A 17646-nucleotide genomic window follows, 5' to 3' on the forward strand; every position below is an offset into this window, starting at 1 on the left:
ACCTAGAGCCAGTTGTGCAGGACTGTGTCAAGACAGCTTCTGAGTATCTCTTAAGAATGGAGATTTCACAACCTCTTTGGGCAACCTTAACCTAACTCAAACTTAGATTTGAGTTCCTCAAGCAGATCTTTGTTTGTGGGCTTCTGGATATTTAAACAAAAACCCCAAATATTTATAATAAGTTGTATTCAAGAAAAGAGGTGGTTTTAGGAATGCATACCCTACATGATTTCTTAGGGAGCCCACCTCATTTCAGCCTTCAGCTCGTTACAGTTGCACCCAGATCATTACTGTCTGCTCTTATCTCTTAGTGAAGCTCAGTTTCTCTGACGATGCAAAGCATTTTTAATAAGACATAGTACTTTCAGTTCAGTACTGCCAGTTCAGACAGGTAGTCTTCACAGGTAACATTAATTCACTTAATATCTTGAAATATCCCCTATCTAGCTTAGAACTCAAATTTCAGTCATCTCATTGAGATGGTCAATTTTGTAAAGCATATGTTAGATCTTTTGTCGTGAAAGCTGCTCGATGAGCATTAACTGACTGAAATCTATGTTCATCACCTGATTATCTGTCTCTCCATGTCTGTACTGCAAATATTCTTTATTTGACTTGAACTACAAAAGATTTGTGCTGTCTTCCACAGAAATCCCCTAAAAATGAATGTTTATATCCTCAAAATCCTTCTCAGTTCTTACTGAATTTTAAACATTTAGATGCTTTCTGTAAGCGAAATCCCTAACAAATTGAAGTATATGCTTCTAAGCCTTCCGAGAAGCATTTAAATCCTGACATTGAACGATTAATTTGAGAATTTTCTACACTCAGTCCTATATTCATTTTGGTGAAATTATTCCTGGATGGGACAAAGTACGTCAGCATGAAATACCTTGGCTTTAAACAGAAGAGCTTTCTTTTCCAAGCTGTTATAAAAAAACCCATGGAAATGCAGAAGCAAAGTGTGGAATACATGGCTTCTAAAATTTCTTCATTCAGAGAATCCAGGAAGCTTTTTATTATTTTTTCATTATTTGTTCAAAATGTTTAAATATTTGAGGCAATATTTCTTTGCTTTGATATATACAGAAGTTTGGATTGGTTCCAGGTCAGGACAACAATGGTGTGCTAAACATATAGGAGCTCATGAGGGAGGAGAGAGTGTTGGTTTTTCTCAACCAGCCAGCTTGGTTAGTAATGAAAACAGCAGAAAAGAGACAGGTTTAGACATGAAGAAAGGTAAAGAAAACAGTTAATATGTGTGAGTAGATTTTTTTTTAAGAAAAGGATAAACTTGATTCATCTTTAATGGAAAGTGCACTTGGAACAAACCAATCAATGAAGATTAAATGAAGAATAACAGAGAGTCCTGAAAAATGCAGAAGTGGAGAAGTGAACACAATAGGAAAAATATGAGTAATTTCACATATGTTTTCATTTCCTTTTAGAAGTTATTGACTGAACACCTACTTGGGAAGCAGAATGCAGTATCATCAAAGAGGTTTCTGAGATTGTCTCATTTTTAATTGTGTTTTTTTTTTTTCCTTTTAGAAGTGGAACTGAGCCTATCAACTGTAACTGAGTTTTAAGAGAGCTTTACATGTCTAATGTCATTGGTTTTGATTTTCAACTGAAAATCCATGCATGTGCTCACAAAGTGAGAGAATATAAACAATGCCTAATGCTTGAAATGGAAGTAATTTTTTCTTTGCAGAATTCAAATCATCTCTTCATTTTTGTTTCTTACATCTACCACCTTCAAGCCCGTTTTCTGTTCTATAATCCCTGTTGGTGGTGTAACTGCAGGTATATTAAATTTTTCAAAAGACTTGAAGGCTGTTTTACGATTCCACGGCAATTTCATCAGCTGGGGACCCTTCTTCAGTTTTTAAATTTTGAACTACATATAACATGTGGCCTTCCTTACTCAAACACTGTCTGGTCTGTGGCAGCCAGTAGTGCAGGTGTCTGAGAAAGCATCTTCCGCCACCCCTACTCCCGCTACGTGGATATTACAGATCCTGCCTCTCTTACTCCGTGTTGGGTAGGACCAGGAGCTGGGTCATTCCCTTGTCTCTTCACAGCTCTGAGAATCCTTATGACTACACTGCTGGCAACAAAAAGCGTTTTCCTGTCCTGATGAAGCAACTGGCTCTTCCTCTTCCCTTTCTTGTCCCTGAACTGAGTCTTGGTGTCTGTATTGAGGTGACTGTTCAGAAGTGACAAAATTAATTTGGGAGATGGGGTGGACTTTGCTGTTTGCCAGAGCTCTACTCCCTCAGGACTAGCTGAAGACTCCACACTAATCATAAGACTGATGGGCATCTCGCCCCGCTGATAAAAGCCTCTGTGTTCTGTGGTCCCACAGCAGTATGTGCATTTGAGTTCTTATGCTTCACAGAAGTGCCTACCAACCTTGCTTACATACTATACACACTATGAAGTCACTCCCTTGTCCCTTGAATGACTGCTGGTTTTCAGGCCAGACACTTTCTGCAGTGGCGGTATGTGTAGAGGCATGTCGGTTCTTCAGCCTTTGCACCCCAAGGCTGTTCTTGTGACCATATCTTGCTTTGTTTGGGGAGCACCCAATTCTGACTTTCAGCTCAGGATCTTAATGTAGTAAGGAGCTGAAGTCCTAAATAGGAATTAAGAGTTTAAGTATTTCCTGAATCTGATGTGACATATGTAAGGAGGCTGTAAAATCACTCATGACCAGATATTTCATTACCTAGATAAAGGCATTGTAAAATTTTGTGGTTAGTTTATCATGCACACTAAATTTTTGTGTTTCTTGTTCCGGTATATTTATAATCAAATGTTCTTGAAATTACTGTTTAAAGATTATTGTTAGTGTGAGGCAGCCTTAATGCTGTTGCTTTTTTCCTTTTTTTTTCTTTTTTTTCCTTTTTTTTTTTTTGTACTTGATAACCACATAGTGTGAACATCAAGACTGCTTTCTCTTTTAAATAGTAGGTAAGTACAGAGTGTTTAGTTTACCTTCTTTCAAGAAATAAATGATAAGCTGTTTCTAGACATTTTGAGGAAAATAACGAGTATTTCCTGGTGGGTGATTTATATCCCCATAACTTTCACCTCCACCCCAAATGACTAGAACAGAAAAATGACTGAACATTTTTAAAGAGTTTTGTATTATTTGTTGAACTGGAAATATGGTGCTATTGGGGACTTACTATAACAGGGTTTCCTGGAAGCTCATCATGGGACAGGAGTTTGAAATCTCAGTGAGTAGGAACCTAAGCATAAATGCAACATTGTCTCCTACTGGCAGGAGTGTTTCCTTGAATATGCTATCTCTTTTATTTGGGTACAGTCTTAAGTTTGGTTCCTATGGATATTTCTGTATTATTCTTTTCTTCCCTTTTTCTTCTCTTCTCCTTTCTTTCACCTCTGCTAATTTTTTTCCTTCAACAAGAGAATCAGCAGACATACGTATGTTTTTTGCACATAGTTCTTGCTTTGCTTCTTTTGACTCCTGGCGTTACATCCTCACGAGCATTTTTCAGGTTGCCCTGTGGGATTAAGAACAGGAACAAAATATCCATGTGGTGAAACTCACAGTAGATGAATTCCCTAGAAGGGCTTATTTTCCTTAAACACCACCAAAAACAACTTTCAATTGTTTTCTTCTGGAATGTCTTTTGCTCAAAACCCTAGGGAGAGAAGACATGAAAGATTGATGCCTGTTTTTATTAGTCAGACCATGGGAAGTGTGCTTTGCTGCTTTGCTTGCTTTCCAAGTTTGGGTATGCAGGGCATTTGGGAACAGTGTTAATACACGAAATGCTAGGCTGGCCTTACAAGCCCTCTGTCGTGGTTTAACCCCAGCCTGTAACTAAGCACCACGCAGCTGCTCTCTCACTGCCCCCCCTGCTGCCGCCCCCCCTCCCCTGCCCCCGTCAAGGGTATGGGGAGAAGAATGGAAAAACAACCCCCACAATAAAAGAACTCATGGGTTGAGATGAAGATGAAGACAGTTTAATAGGATAACAAAGGAAGAGAATAATAATAATAATATTAATAATATATATGAAACAAGTTATGCACAAATGCAATTGCTCACCACATGCGAAAGGGAAAAACAACCCAATGCCCAGTCTGTTTCTGAGCAGCAATGCCACCTCCCAGCAGCTTCCCCAGCTATATACGGAGCATGATGCCATATGGTAGGGAATATCCCTTTGGCCAATCTGGGTCAGCTGTCCTGGCTGCGCTCTCCAGCTTCTTGTGCACCTGGCAGGGCGTGAGAAGCTGAAAAGTCCTTTGTCTACACTGACACTACAACTACCTAGCAACATCTAAAATCATTAATGTGTTATCAATGTTATTCTCATGCTAAATTCAAAACACAGCACTATACCCGCTACTAGAAAGAAAATTAACTCTATCTCAGCCAAAACCAGGACACTCCGCTTTTCCTACCTCCTAGAAATGTTGGTTGATTTACCTACAGTTAGCCCTTTCATTGAGAATCAATTGGTACCAATCTTGTTCAATTTTGAGTAAGTCTGAATGCTAAAGGCATGAAACTCAGCAACAAATAAACCACATTTCCGGTTTTGATCTCAGTATTAATGCCCTCATTGAATGATCTGGTATGTTTTCAGAGACTGAAATAATGGTCAGAATTCAATTTGAAATTACATATTTAATAAAGTCTGTATAAACTTTTTTGAGTAGTGTTTTGTTAGTGTACAGAACACTTTAGATTACTGGCTAGAGATGTTTTCTGTGTTAAAAATGCTTTTATTACCTTGCCATGAAATAGAACATTCATTTCCTGTCAGGCCAAACCATCTATAAAATCTTCTTATTCATTTAAGAATACAAACATAGAGGAGTATGGTATTGCTTTGGATCCTTGTGGAAAATATGAACAGTATATGCATATTTTTAAGAGTGAGAGGAGAAGCAGTTTGTGGCTATGCTCCAGTAAGCTGGGCATAGCCAGGAGTTGGTCAGATGGGGTTCTAGCTTTGCCTCGCAGCACTGAGATCTTTACGTGTGTTGGTCTTCCACTTCACTGCTCTAATGTCTCTTGCTTGTTTTGACTGTAATCTTTTGGCATAGGTAGCATGTAGCACAGATGAAATCTGTTCTCACCTAGTACTGAGTTTACACCCAGAGGCACTGATTTAAATGTATCTAATGTGTGAAATCAGATGAAAGAGATTCTACAATGGTGTACGAAAATAATATAATAGTGTGAATGGAATGCATACCTTCTGTAATTTAGTGTGTCTTTGAAGAAGATGGTAAGAGATGGTGGTGACTGGAGAAATTTTTTATTCAGAATGTTTTTCTTTGTTAAATAATAAAACACTCAAGTGTAATGTTCTGTTCAACTTTGACTCTGTTAGAATTCCTTACCTGACCGGGGGAGAAAGAGTGCACGTAAAGGAGAAGATCTTAATTCATGCAGTTATAGTAACAGACCTTCACTGTCTTTTAAAAGCAGTCTGGGTTCTTGAGAATAAAAGCAGTGAAAGTGGCAGGGTGTGTGTCAGAAATTTACATGCATTTCCTTCCCCGGGAATTAATGGGAGTATAGATGTCCACTGAAATTGTTTGTATGGTGTCCACTTAAGTTATATATGTAAAAACTTAAAACCATCAGGAATTTTAAACTCAGAATTATTGTTCATATTACTGTGAGCATAAAACATCTTGTTCACAAATAGACACTACCTTCTGAAAGTTTTGGCTTTAATTTAAAAATGTCACCACCTTCCACAGCTAAATTCTAGTTGTGGGAAGTTCTTGGGGAGCAAACGCATATTTATTATGTGATTTTTGCATGGAAGCAAAAGGAGAAAGGATATACAACGCTTTCTATAAGCATGTATTTAAATATTACACAACTGTAACTTTCACATTTGTGTTTCAGGAAAACCAGATGCCACTGCTGAAACTCTTCTGGATCAGGAATGTGTAAATCCTATGAGTTACTCAAGCCAGCTAGAAGACTCTGGATGTGATGTCTCTAATGACTATGCATTCGATTCTTTAGGCATAGCTTCTGATTTTCACCAATCTGAGCATAATGTTGACACTTCTAAATGTTGGTTGGAAAGAATTCCCCCATTGAGTCTTTGCTGTACTAGCAAGGAGGAATCTCTGACTGCTCCAGTGCAGTTTTTGCAACATCTGCTTGAAATAAGACAACTGTCAGAAGGAGGAATTGTTCAAGCAGACTTCACAGAGCTTGAGAATGATTCTTTCACCGTATGCAATTCAGTGTCTCAGTTGCTTGATGGACTGACTGTTTTTTACAACAGTCCTAAATTTCCAGTTTCGAATTTTCTTACTGAAGCGGTTTGTGTTTTGATCCGTTTAATAACTGATACTAAATTATCTAATCATGTTTTGAAGAAGTGTTTTAAGAAGCTGGAAGAATTTAAGAAAAATCTAATTCAGAGTATTTTAAGAAACAGCAGTGTCAATAGGGTAAGTTTAAAACACCTTCTATCTTTTCTATACCATTTCAGTATACTGAAATATTCTCCTGGTTTTATGCACTTTTTCAAAATATTAGGTTGTCTTATTATATTTCGAAGAGTACTTCTCAGAGATTTTTGTGATTGTTCTTTTTTGTGATATGGACAATAAATGCTTTAAAGCATTCGAAAAAATTCTTGCTCATGCATGCAAGTTCTTCTAGTCTATTCCTGAGTACAGGACTTTTTAAGACTGTTAAAAAGGCAGATCAAAACAACTTTATAGAAAATATGAGAAAAACACATTGTTTCTCTTGCTATGTGAAGATATATTGTAGATATTCACAAAATAATGACTATACAATTTTTTTTATTCTTTCAAGTGTACCTAGATTAAATAAGTTGGTTTGCTTCCAAAGATCTCTATCACTTTCTAGACATTTGCAAATTTGTGTTTTAAAAATACTTCAGCAAATGAGTGAAGAATTCAGAAATAGCACGTCCCTGGCACAAACAGCAAATAGGACTGAATTGCATTTTGTCTGTATTCATCATTCTGCATTGTTCCATGCATCATCTTGTTAGTTTCCTCATTCAACTGAAATATCCCTAGTCTGTTTTCACAAGACTTCCCGTAAGTAATGAATTCCATTGTCTGTCTTAGGATTTTTGTTTTTCATTCTGTCTTTTAGAGTAACTTGGAACAGACACATTGGTGGAATTCTTTGAGACTTAGACGACCAGTTTAGTGTCCACATGTATGTAACTACATTGCCGTTATAGTAAATGAAGATTGTATCCCCGTAATCTGTGGACCCTAAAGAATTCTGACCAGGTGCTAGTTCCCTATTTTAGGATGAGCTCTAAAGTTGCCTTTAGCAAAATGAGAGCTTAGACATATGCTACACCTGTGGACAGATGTACCCATTTGTCTTCATTCAAAACGAGTCCCGCTCACTGTGTATTAAGTATTTATCCCAGAATGTAAATATCAAACAAATATTATGACCAAACTAAATTGGGGGGGAGGCAGATATGTCTGTATTTTTGTTAGAAAGCATTCAGAAGGAAATCTTCATATACTGAAGCTTTTCCAGGACTAGAGCCTTGTGTCCCTAATACCAGGGGGCTTTCTATTTCTGTGTCTCCATGGTGTGATATTTAGTTTTTAATGAGAGGTGTCCCTGGCCAGTGTTTTGAAAGAATATGAGCATACATACCATTTGTGTGGTATCAGGAATAGAGTCATGCAGATGTGACTCCTTTTATTATTTGTGTGTGTGTGTGTATGTGGTTACAGGATATACAATGAAGAAAACTTGAGCAGGCATTCATTAAGGACTTCATAGTTGATAATGTACCAGCCTTCCAGTACCTGCAGTGGCCTACAGAAAAGCTGGAGAGGGATTGTTTGTCAGGGAGTGTAGTGATGGGACAAGGGGTAATGGGTTTAAGCTGAAGGAGGGTCGATTTAGATTAGATGTTAGAAATTCTTTACTGTGAGAGTGGTGAGGCACTGGAACAGGTTGCCCAGAGAGGTTGTGGATGTCCCATCCCTGGAAGTGTTCAAGGCCAGGTTGGATGGGGCTTTGGGCAACGTGGTCTAGTGGAGGGTGTCCCTGCCCATGGCAGGGGGCTTGGAACTAGATGATCTTTGAGGTCCCTTCCAACCCTAACCATTCTATGATGTCCAGTGTTTCCAGCTCTTCCGCTCCTCTACCCAAATGGGAAGTTAATAAATAATTAAAATTATGTTAATTGTAGGAGAGCAACCAATAGGTTATCCAGAGAGCAATTACTTGTTGATTGGAGGAACCTGGCAAAGCTTAAGTGAGAGGCATCACATCTTAAATGAGAGAAAATATCCTGATAGATCAGGGATGTTTCAAGTCTGCAAAGTGCTTTTGTAAATCGTTCAGGAAGGATGGAGTATGTCCACATAATTTGCAAGTGGCATCTTTTCTCTGAATAACTTCACTGAAACAGATGGCTTTTTATGACATGTTTTATATTTTGCTTCCACCAAAATATTGACTTAACAGTCATTCCTATCGACAGCCATTACTTCAATGAAACAGATTCAAAGAATTTAAGAATTGTATAAACCAATTATTAAGGGGTAATTGTGGTAGTTTCCAGGTTTCTAGGGAAAAAGGGAAAATGTTGTGTGTAGTAATTGCAATGTTTATAAAGATGTATTGAAAAATCCTTTTTAGAGGTTTGATTTTCTTTAAACTGAATTGAATATGAAAATAAGTATGTAGAATTCAGAATTAGTAGTGAAAATTGTATAACTAATTCTTCATGTACTGTGTACCAGATATCTCCCAGGGACACTTTATGCTTCAGTTTTAATATCATCACTGTTTACTCAAGAGGTGATTGAAATGTCAAGATTATAGGTTTAAAATAAAATTACCATTAATTACAAGGCTGTCATCTGGAAAGAGTGGCAAACTGTATGAATTTTAGTTCCAGGAGGATGCTTAAATCCCTCCAGTATAAAAACATTAGGAATTTTGTTGTATCTAACCTTACCAACTGTCAAAAAGCATTTGTACAGACAGCCCCGATGCAGCTATAGTATTTGACACAACTTTCCCTTTGCCATCCTCACCTATAAAACTGTCAGGAGCTGTCAAGGAGGACAAAGGGCTGTGAGAAACACCTTCTAAAAGTGAACAAAGACAGAAATGACTGTGGATTACACTTAAACCCTCATCTTCAAAAGCAATTCCAGCATTTTGCAGAGCAAATTAAATAAGTGAAAAAACCTTTGAGAATTGGAAAAGAGATAATTATCTCTACATTAGATGTAACGGAAGAAAAACAGCAGCAGAATTACTTGCTCTAACTGTTGAGTCCTACTATTCAAGATGTTTCTAATTATAAAGCACTGAAAGCTGTAGGAACCAGCAGAGACATGTACTCAGAGCTTTTCTGCCTGGATTCAGTTGGCTAAAGCTGTGCACTTTAGGTAGAATTTTTGACCTGAAACTCCAAATTGACATGAGTATCAAAAGGAAAAAAAAAATCTATCATTTAAGATATGAGAGTTAAAATAAAAGGAAATATTACTTAAAATATAAAACCATTTAAATAAAAAAACTACAAATAAAAGTAGCCTCCTGAATTTCCCTTTTTCATTTTTCTCCTCTCCCTCCACATTTGGAGAGCAGCTCAGAAGTCTGCACACAGCTGTCAGACACAAATCTTTTGGAAGAAGCCTTCTGGAAAGATCTAGAAGGAGCCACAAGTCACAGCTGCTAAGGGTGAAGCGTGAATGCTGTGAGGTTAAATCATCTGTTCAAAGGCCCGTCTCTGCACCTTCTGCTGGCATGGGCTTACACCCCTGTATGGCTGCCACAGAAAAGCTTGTGAGGATCCCGTTTGTAATTCTGGTACAGATGAGCCGTCATGTTGCAAAATCTATGATAGTTGCTGCTAATCTATGGAGCAATCACTTTGCTTGGCACCAGTTTTTGAGTCCTCAGCACTGAGACTCTTGGAGGTTTGTATGGGTGTGTTGCTGTTGGTGCATTGCCTTTTGATGTGCAAATTGTTCATTCATGTTGAGTCACTCCGCTGTCAGCAGAACCACTATCTTATTTAGTCAGGTTCTTTACAAAGTCCTGCTTTCAAGCAGACAAAAGTGTATTATAAGAAAATTCTGTGAGACTATTCAGTTTGTGGAGCTGCTGGCTCTACTTTTCAAATGGACTGTTCTCTACTACCTGACAAAATATGGGAAAACATTTCCCATGGAAAACTTCCGCAGGAGGTATGGTATGTAATTACAGCTCCAGTGGAGTAGAAATTGTCTCTTCTCCTTCAGAAGGGAAGCACAGGAGCATTTTTTTCCTTAATCTACCCGTTTGAGCTTTGACAACAGCTATCTCCATCCACCTCCTCAGCGACGTAGCGAATGTGCATCTCCTGCTCCTAGATGCATCACTCACTGACACTGAGATGTGCCTGTTCTGTTGATGTTTGTCTCTGTTGTCCAGGATATATTGGAACAAGGGATCATTTCTCCTCTATCAGAAAAATGCAACAGTCAGAGGCACTGGGGATTCCCAGCTCCTGTGCTGTTCAAAATAGCATGTGTTTTATGTTTCTGGTGAAAGTTTTGCACAGCTCATTGCAGTAGGGCACTTCAGAGAAGACACTATAATTCCGTTTACATGGGCAGCATCCTGGAGCCTGCCTGGAAACCTGCTGTGGTGAACTTGGGCTGGCTGTAGTTTAATAGTACATGGAATTAGCTTTAGAAATCAAATCCCTATAACAGAAATTAAGATACTTCATGTCTTATTTACATCTCTCGTATATCCAGCTGTGTAAAACTTCAAAACAATTATTGTTAAGGAATTCAAAGTCTTGTTTGTTACTTTGGAGATAGAAGAAAAATACTTTTATATCTGGCTTCTCTCAGTGCAGTTCAGCTGTATTCAAAGCTGTCATGGCCAAATACAGTCACAGGGTGCTGCATTACATAGGATTTATGTGATGTGATCCCTAGTGATGTCACACTAGTTTATCAGCATTGTTGACAGAAGTTCAGTTCACTGGTTGTACTTTTTAGGTGCAGATGATACTGTAATTTGGAGCATGGCTAATGCATCAATTATGTGCCAGAAGATCCTGCCTACACCCCTGGGTTCTGTGCAGAGATCTGTATCTGTTTCTTGGACCTCTTGTTTTAAGGGGTTAATCAAAACACTAAAATAAAAGACAATGGTACATTGCCTTCAGGATTCTAGAGTAAAGTCAAGCTGTGTAGGGCTCTCAGAAGAGACAACTTTCTGGTGCCTTGTCCCTGTTCAATACATACCTCATCCATCTGCCCCACCTCACTCATTATCTCTTTCAAACAAGCCCCAGAAGGAAAACAAATGTGTTTCAGTGAACTGTGGTTGTTTGCTTCTTTTCATGCTATGTTTAAAACATCAATACTGGTTTTGAAGGTGCTGTCAAGAGTCATGAATTGCCTGCTCCATTCAAACAAAGCAGAAAAAAAACCCCAACAAACCGTTGTGTGATTTCCTTCCTTTTTTTAACCCTTTTCCCCTTTGGAAATTGGCTACCCTACCTTGAGGGTGGCTGTTTTGAAGTTGTTTTGTGTTAACAGTATCTGAATGGATACTGAGATATGAACATAGTCTCTAGGAACTTTTCTTACCCTATTTGGGACTTTACTCCCTGTTTTCATTTTTCTCTCTCTTACATTCCATCTAAAAGCCTTTATGTAGAGTTTTGCAAATGCTCAAGTATTACTGTTGATATATTTAGCAGAAAAGCAAACACAGGAATTCTGAGTAGTAGTTTAATGCCTTTACTGGATGTTTGTGTGAGAAGGGATTCCCAGTTCTTCATGAAAATAACGAGTTGAAATGTAGTACAGTGAAAAGCAGAAAGAGAGAAATGTTTGAATCTCATTGGCAATTATATAATGAAATATATGTAAGCGTGCCTGTGCAATTGGAAAAGTACACATTAATCAGAACCATGGTTTTGAATCTTTTCTTACCTAGGATACAATTTGTATGATTCATTAATGACTGAAATTGCCTGGAAGAGAGTAGTCATAAACTCTGATGGTTTTAATACATGCAACAGTATGTATTTAATACATACTCTGACTAGTTGTGGGTGACAGTAAATTCCCCCAGTCATGTATAGTTTGCAGTATCTTTTGTCAGCAACTGCCAGGACTGTACTTAACTCAGTTTACAAGAGTCTTGCCTACTCAGGGACAAATAAGATTTGACTATAGTTATTCATGTCACCAGTGGTTCCCAAGTACAAAACCAGTGGGCTTCAGTTTTCCTAAATTAATTGAGTCCCAAAGGGGGATATCATGGCTCTTGAGGCATGGTGCATTTTCATCAGCCAAAGAATTTTGCTTATATAGTGGAAGAGCAGTTAATTCATATGAATATTAAAATGTGTTGCCAGGATTTTATGGTCTGGTAAGAGTCAACGTTTGAATCTCTTGATTGTTGAATTAAATTTTCTCCGCAATCTGTTGTCCTGTGTAGAGAGCTATTTAAGTCAAATGGTAATCAAAATCCATTTTCTTGTAAATTGCTACAGTCTAAAGCAATCACCAAACTGACTGGCTCTCATTTACTTCAGTAAAGTGGATCATGTGAGTAACTAGACAGGAATGAATGAAAGAAAATTTTGTCTGCCTCAGACTTTTGTCCACCTTCTCTCCTCAGCCAACCTCAGCTGATATACATCATGCACTAAAGCTACAATTACTGAAGAGTTCGAGGATGAAGTTACCAGGATTTTTTTTACCATTAGGGCAAAACAGTTTTATTCATACTATTTTGTCAGGACTGTCTCTTTTCCTAATAACAAATGCTGTCATTGCCTGTTTTTATCCCAGTAATTAACTAGTATTCAGGGTATTTCAGTTTATTTCCACTCGGAGGAGAAAAAAGGGATGGAATAGGCCTTTGCTGTTCTCTTGATTTGCAAATTAAATATATGGGGCCCCTTAACGCAGGAATACAGGAAGTTCTTGGTTTTGTTGAATATGATAGGAAATATATATATATCAAAAGCTGTTTGTTTGTTTCTTTCCTCTGCCCCCAGAATGCTTTCTGTCAAAGCTGTCTTAACTTTCTGTAGCATCACATTGTCAGTGTCATTTTACTTCTTTGGCATTTCTGTGATATTTGCAGCTGAGACCGTGTGGAACGGCAACATCAAAGCCCATCCCTTAGTCCTTCACTTGTCATGCCTGTGTAAAAGCATTTGAATTCTATCTAGGCCTTCACTTGTCGTGCCTGTGTAAAAGCATTTGAATTCTATCTAGGCCTTGTTTTCTGTTATTCTATCCATGTTATTGAACAAAAGGACCTAAAATTGTTCTGGTTTTTTGGTCTCGGGGTACCATAGTAGGTGGTTATTCAAAGGGATGATAGGACCACCATAGCTCCATCACATTGTTACTTGCCCCAGCTCTTTAGTTCCATTCTGGCCACTTCCAGATGGAGGTCTAGGGCTGTTCCTGCTGTAAGGATTGTCTTTCTCTTCACAGAAAGACATCCTCTAGTTTTTGAAGGTGGCTGTATATCGCAAGGGGTTTTTGGTGGTAGTCCTCAACCATTGCTTAAAATGTGTGTACATACTTTCAGAATGAGAATCTTTGGGTTTCTCTGTCCTTTTGCCTGTTTACTAATGAACCTTTTCTCATAGCTTAAATTTGTCATGCTTCTCTAGGAAATATTTTTGTGTGCCCAAAACATGTTTATGTTATGGTGATAGGATAGAAATGAAAAGTAAGCACTGTAGAACCTGTTATCTACAGCCAGTTGCAAAAACAGCTGAGTATTCCTTGCCTAACATTTTAGTGCTCAACTCTTGCGGTGAAATCTACAACCCTAAACAAGGTACCTCTGTTCTTCCTAGGTATGAATGCCAGAGTCTTGGCATCTTTAAGTGATATTCAAAGTAGCTCATGCACTGTGGGTGAGGGAGGAAGAGGGGAGGATTGGGAAATAAACATCTGAAATCCATTTTCATTTGCAGGGACTCTCTGTAAATCTTAGACACTTAAATGAGACATTGATTCACGTCCCTGAATTTCTTTAAGGATGACCAGCTCCCTCTTTAGTTTGAAAACCTAAAAGCTAAAGAATACCTGTTTTCTGTAATTAATCCACTGACTTTTCCTAAGCAGTCCTCAGATTAAAAATTTGAATCCATAACTCTTCTGCTCTGAGTGAGCTCACACTTGTTGCTTAGTGTTTTCTGCATCCGTTAACATGGCTTGGCAACTCAGCATCAGCAGGCAGGTAGACAGTTCTTCACTCCTCTAGGCTTCTGACCAGAACTAGTTAAGAAAGAGGAATCGAGAGTAATATAAATTTTAATCTCTCAGGCAGGGAAGACTTTGTATCTAGAGCTGCTTCTTGAAAATCAATAGAATATTTACAGTAGGTATTGAAAAAATGGGCAGCAGTAATGTCAGAGTTGTATGAGTGGCAGCTGTTGCGAATGCTGTTTGTTTAACTGGGATTGATACTGTCTTCCTGTTGACAATATTTACTGGATCCAGCCTCTTGGATGAATTAGAAATTTAGACGCCTAATTCATGAATCCCAAGAAGATGTAGACGTTCTTGATCTCTGCCAAGATAGCGTTGCTCAAAGTAAATTTATTGGTGAAAACTGATGCCAGCAGGATCCCGAGTGTCTTCCCTGGTTAGCTGGATTTCTTTATACATCAGCTTCTTGTCCTTAGTCTTCAGATGAACTGATGACTTGTATGTTTGCATGCCTTCAAGGAAAGTCTTACCTTTTCTGTGAAGGTGATTGGGATTAGGTGGTATAAGCAAGGTGCTTGGTTTTAGTGCATGGAAAGGGATATTACGATTTCAAGGTAGACACTAGATTAGACATGACAGTGATTTGCAGCCCTAAATTCCTCTAAGGATGTACAGGTTGTGCTTTAGTTTTGGGTTCAGCTTTTTTAGTTGGTTGTTTTGCTTTTTTTTAAAAAAAAAAAAAAAAAACACAGAAATTCACAACAGAGTCTGTTGTATGTATTTTATCCCATCAGCTAGGTGTCATTGTTTTATATATATTATCCAACTCAAGAGAATGTAAAGTGCTCAAAATGGGAAAGACAAGTCTTTATCCTATGAAACTGAAAGAAAAAAAAGAGAAATAAGTTTAGAATCAAAGACTTAGGGATGGTATTGTTGTAACTGTAGAATTTCTAATATAGCATGCTCTGTGTTTGAAAGTAAAGGTTAAGAGGAAGTTACCTGGGTAGCAGTTTATCTCAATAACATACAAAGTTTTATAATGAAGTTAAAAGAAAAAAGTAATTAAAGATTTAGACATAAATTATATAAAATGCAACATGAGTTTGCCAGAGGTAAACTGTGGCAGAACAACGTAAAAGCATTCTTTGTAAAATAAACCATGTTTTAGAGATGGGAGATTTAGTAGCTTTTATCTATCTGGTGTTCCATAAAGCATTTGTTATGGAACTCATACTAGAAAAAATATTAATGAAACTGAAAAATATGTTCTTTAATGCTTTAATCTTTTGTAATTTGATAAGAAAGCAGCTAGAGAAGTAGCAGCAAATTGTGCTATGTACTGTTTACACTTGACAGGAAGAGGTTGGGAAAGGTTTGTGTGTGTCAGTCAATCAGAGGATATACTACCTAAGGGTAGTCTAGTCTCTGCTGGTGCACTGGGTCTGATCTGAGTCTGTCCACCTTACTTCTGCGGTAACAGCCTTCCCTCCTCCAGGGAAGGAGAGGGTAAACACCCAGGAGATAGTCTGGGAAATTTGCTTCTGCCATAGGGCTTGGTGGTGTGAAGAAGCAGTAAGGGGGTGGGGGGGAATAGGAAGGTGGCTGCAAGCGTGTCTCTCCTTCACAGCAGTTTCTGTGGTCTCTCATCTCTCCTTCTCCTTGCTGATGTGGCAGCAGCAGCCGACTTGGCTTAGTTTAGTCTGTGGACAGGAGAAAGCAGATGTGCTAATTACTGCCCGCTTCGCTAGGGAACTCGTATTGGGTTGGATAAAAGCATATATGGAGCCAGAGGGACCCTGCTGATCAGTGAATCAGAGAGTGACTTTTAGGCAGCCATGAAGAAATAAACCTAAGAAAGATATTTTCAAACTGTGAACAGAAGAAATTGCACCTTCACGCTCCCAGTCTGACATACAAGCTTCATGATCAGCAAAGGTGACTGGAAGGAGTTCATGTAGTACTCTACCTTGGAGATCTTCCCTCCTCACATACAACAAAGCTGTACTTAAGCCAGTAGGTTGCACGTTTGTTTCAGTGAGTACCATAATACCTGCTTGGTAGATACCAGTTGGTACTGAGGCACAGCTCCTCTTGGCACCCTGACTGCGATGCTGGGCTGGATGTTCAAAGGGAGGGTCCTCTCTACACATCATGCAGCTGACACTACGTGGAGTAAGTGGGTCACACTGATCACACAACGGGCTTGAATGGGAAACCCCAGGGGCCCAGGAATCTTGGAAGTGATCATGAACTGGCCAGAAAGCAAAGATTTCAGAATGTCGCCAGAGGTGGAAGTAATGCATGCTGAAGAGGCTCCACTGTATAACAAACTGCCAGAAAATGAGAAGCAATATGTCCTGTTCATTGATGGGTCTTGATGCATTGTGGGAAAGCATCAGAGGTGGAAGGCTGCTGTATGGAGTCCTACATGGTGAGTGGCAGAAGCTGCTGAATGTGAATCAAGCCAGTTTGCAGAAGTGAAAGCCATCCAGCTGGCTTTAGATATTGCTAAATGAAAAAAGCGGCCAGTGCTCTACCTCTATACTGACTCGTGGATGGTGACAACTGCCCTGTGGGGGTGGTTACAGCAATGGAAGCAGAGCAACCCATCTAAGCTGCTGAATTATGGCAAGATATTGCTGCCCAGCTAGAGAACCTCATTGTAAAAGTACATTATGTAGATGCCCATGTACCCAAGAGTTGGGCCACTGAGGAACATCAAAACAACTAGCAGTGGATGAGGCTGCTGAGATTGAAATGGCTCGGGTGGATTTGGACTGGCAACATAGGGGTGAATTATTTATAGCTTGATGGACCCATGACACCTCAGGGCATCAAGGAAGAGATGCAACGTATAGATTGGCCTGTGATCGAGGGGTGGACTTGACCATGGACACTATCTCACAGGTTATCCATGAATGTGAAACATGCACTGCAATCAAGCAAGCCAAGCGGTTAAAGCCTCTCTGGTATGGAGGATGATGGCTGAAATATAAATACGGGGAGGCCTGGCAGATCAATTACATCACACTCCCACAAACCCACCAAGGCAAGCGCCATGTGCTTACAGGTGGAAGCAACCACCAGATGGCTGGAAACATGTCCTGTGTCCCATGCCACTGCCCAGAACGCTATCCTGGGCCTTGAAAAGCAAGTCTTGTGGCAGCATGGCACCCCAGAAGGAACTGAGTCAGACAACAGGACTCATTTCCATAATAACCTCATAGACACCTGGGCCAAAGAGCATGGCATGGAGTGGGGGTATCACATCCCCTGTCATGCACCAGCCTCTGGGAAAATCGAACAATACTTTGGACTGCTAAAGACTTTGCTGAGAGCAATGGCTGGTGGGACCCTCAGACATTGGGATGCACATTTAGCAAAGGCCAGCTGGTTAGATAA

At 39.1% G+C, this 17646-nt stretch overlaps 1 protein-coding gene across 2 annotated transcripts in view; it reads left to right on the forward strand.

The window, feature by feature from the left end:
• Positions 1-17646, forward strand: part of MEI4 (meiotic double-stranded break formation protein 4) — a 148537-nt gene that overhangs the window by 77895 nt on the left and 52996 nt on the right. For both annotated transcript variants that reach the window (XM_054821875.1, XM_054821876.1), the window contains one exon: positions 5909-6468. In XM_054821875.1, the coding sequence (XP_054677850.1) occupies positions 5909-6468 (560 nt within the window). The remainder of the gene's footprint in view (positions 1-5908; positions 6469-17646) is intronic.

This window comes from Grus americana, chromosome 3 (assembly GCF_028858705.1).
Source record: "Grus americana isolate bGruAme1 chromosome 3, bGruAme1.mat, whole genome shotgun sequence".
Taxonomy (NCBI): domain Eukaryota; kingdom Metazoa; phylum Chordata; class Aves; order Gruiformes; family Gruidae; genus Grus; species Grus americana.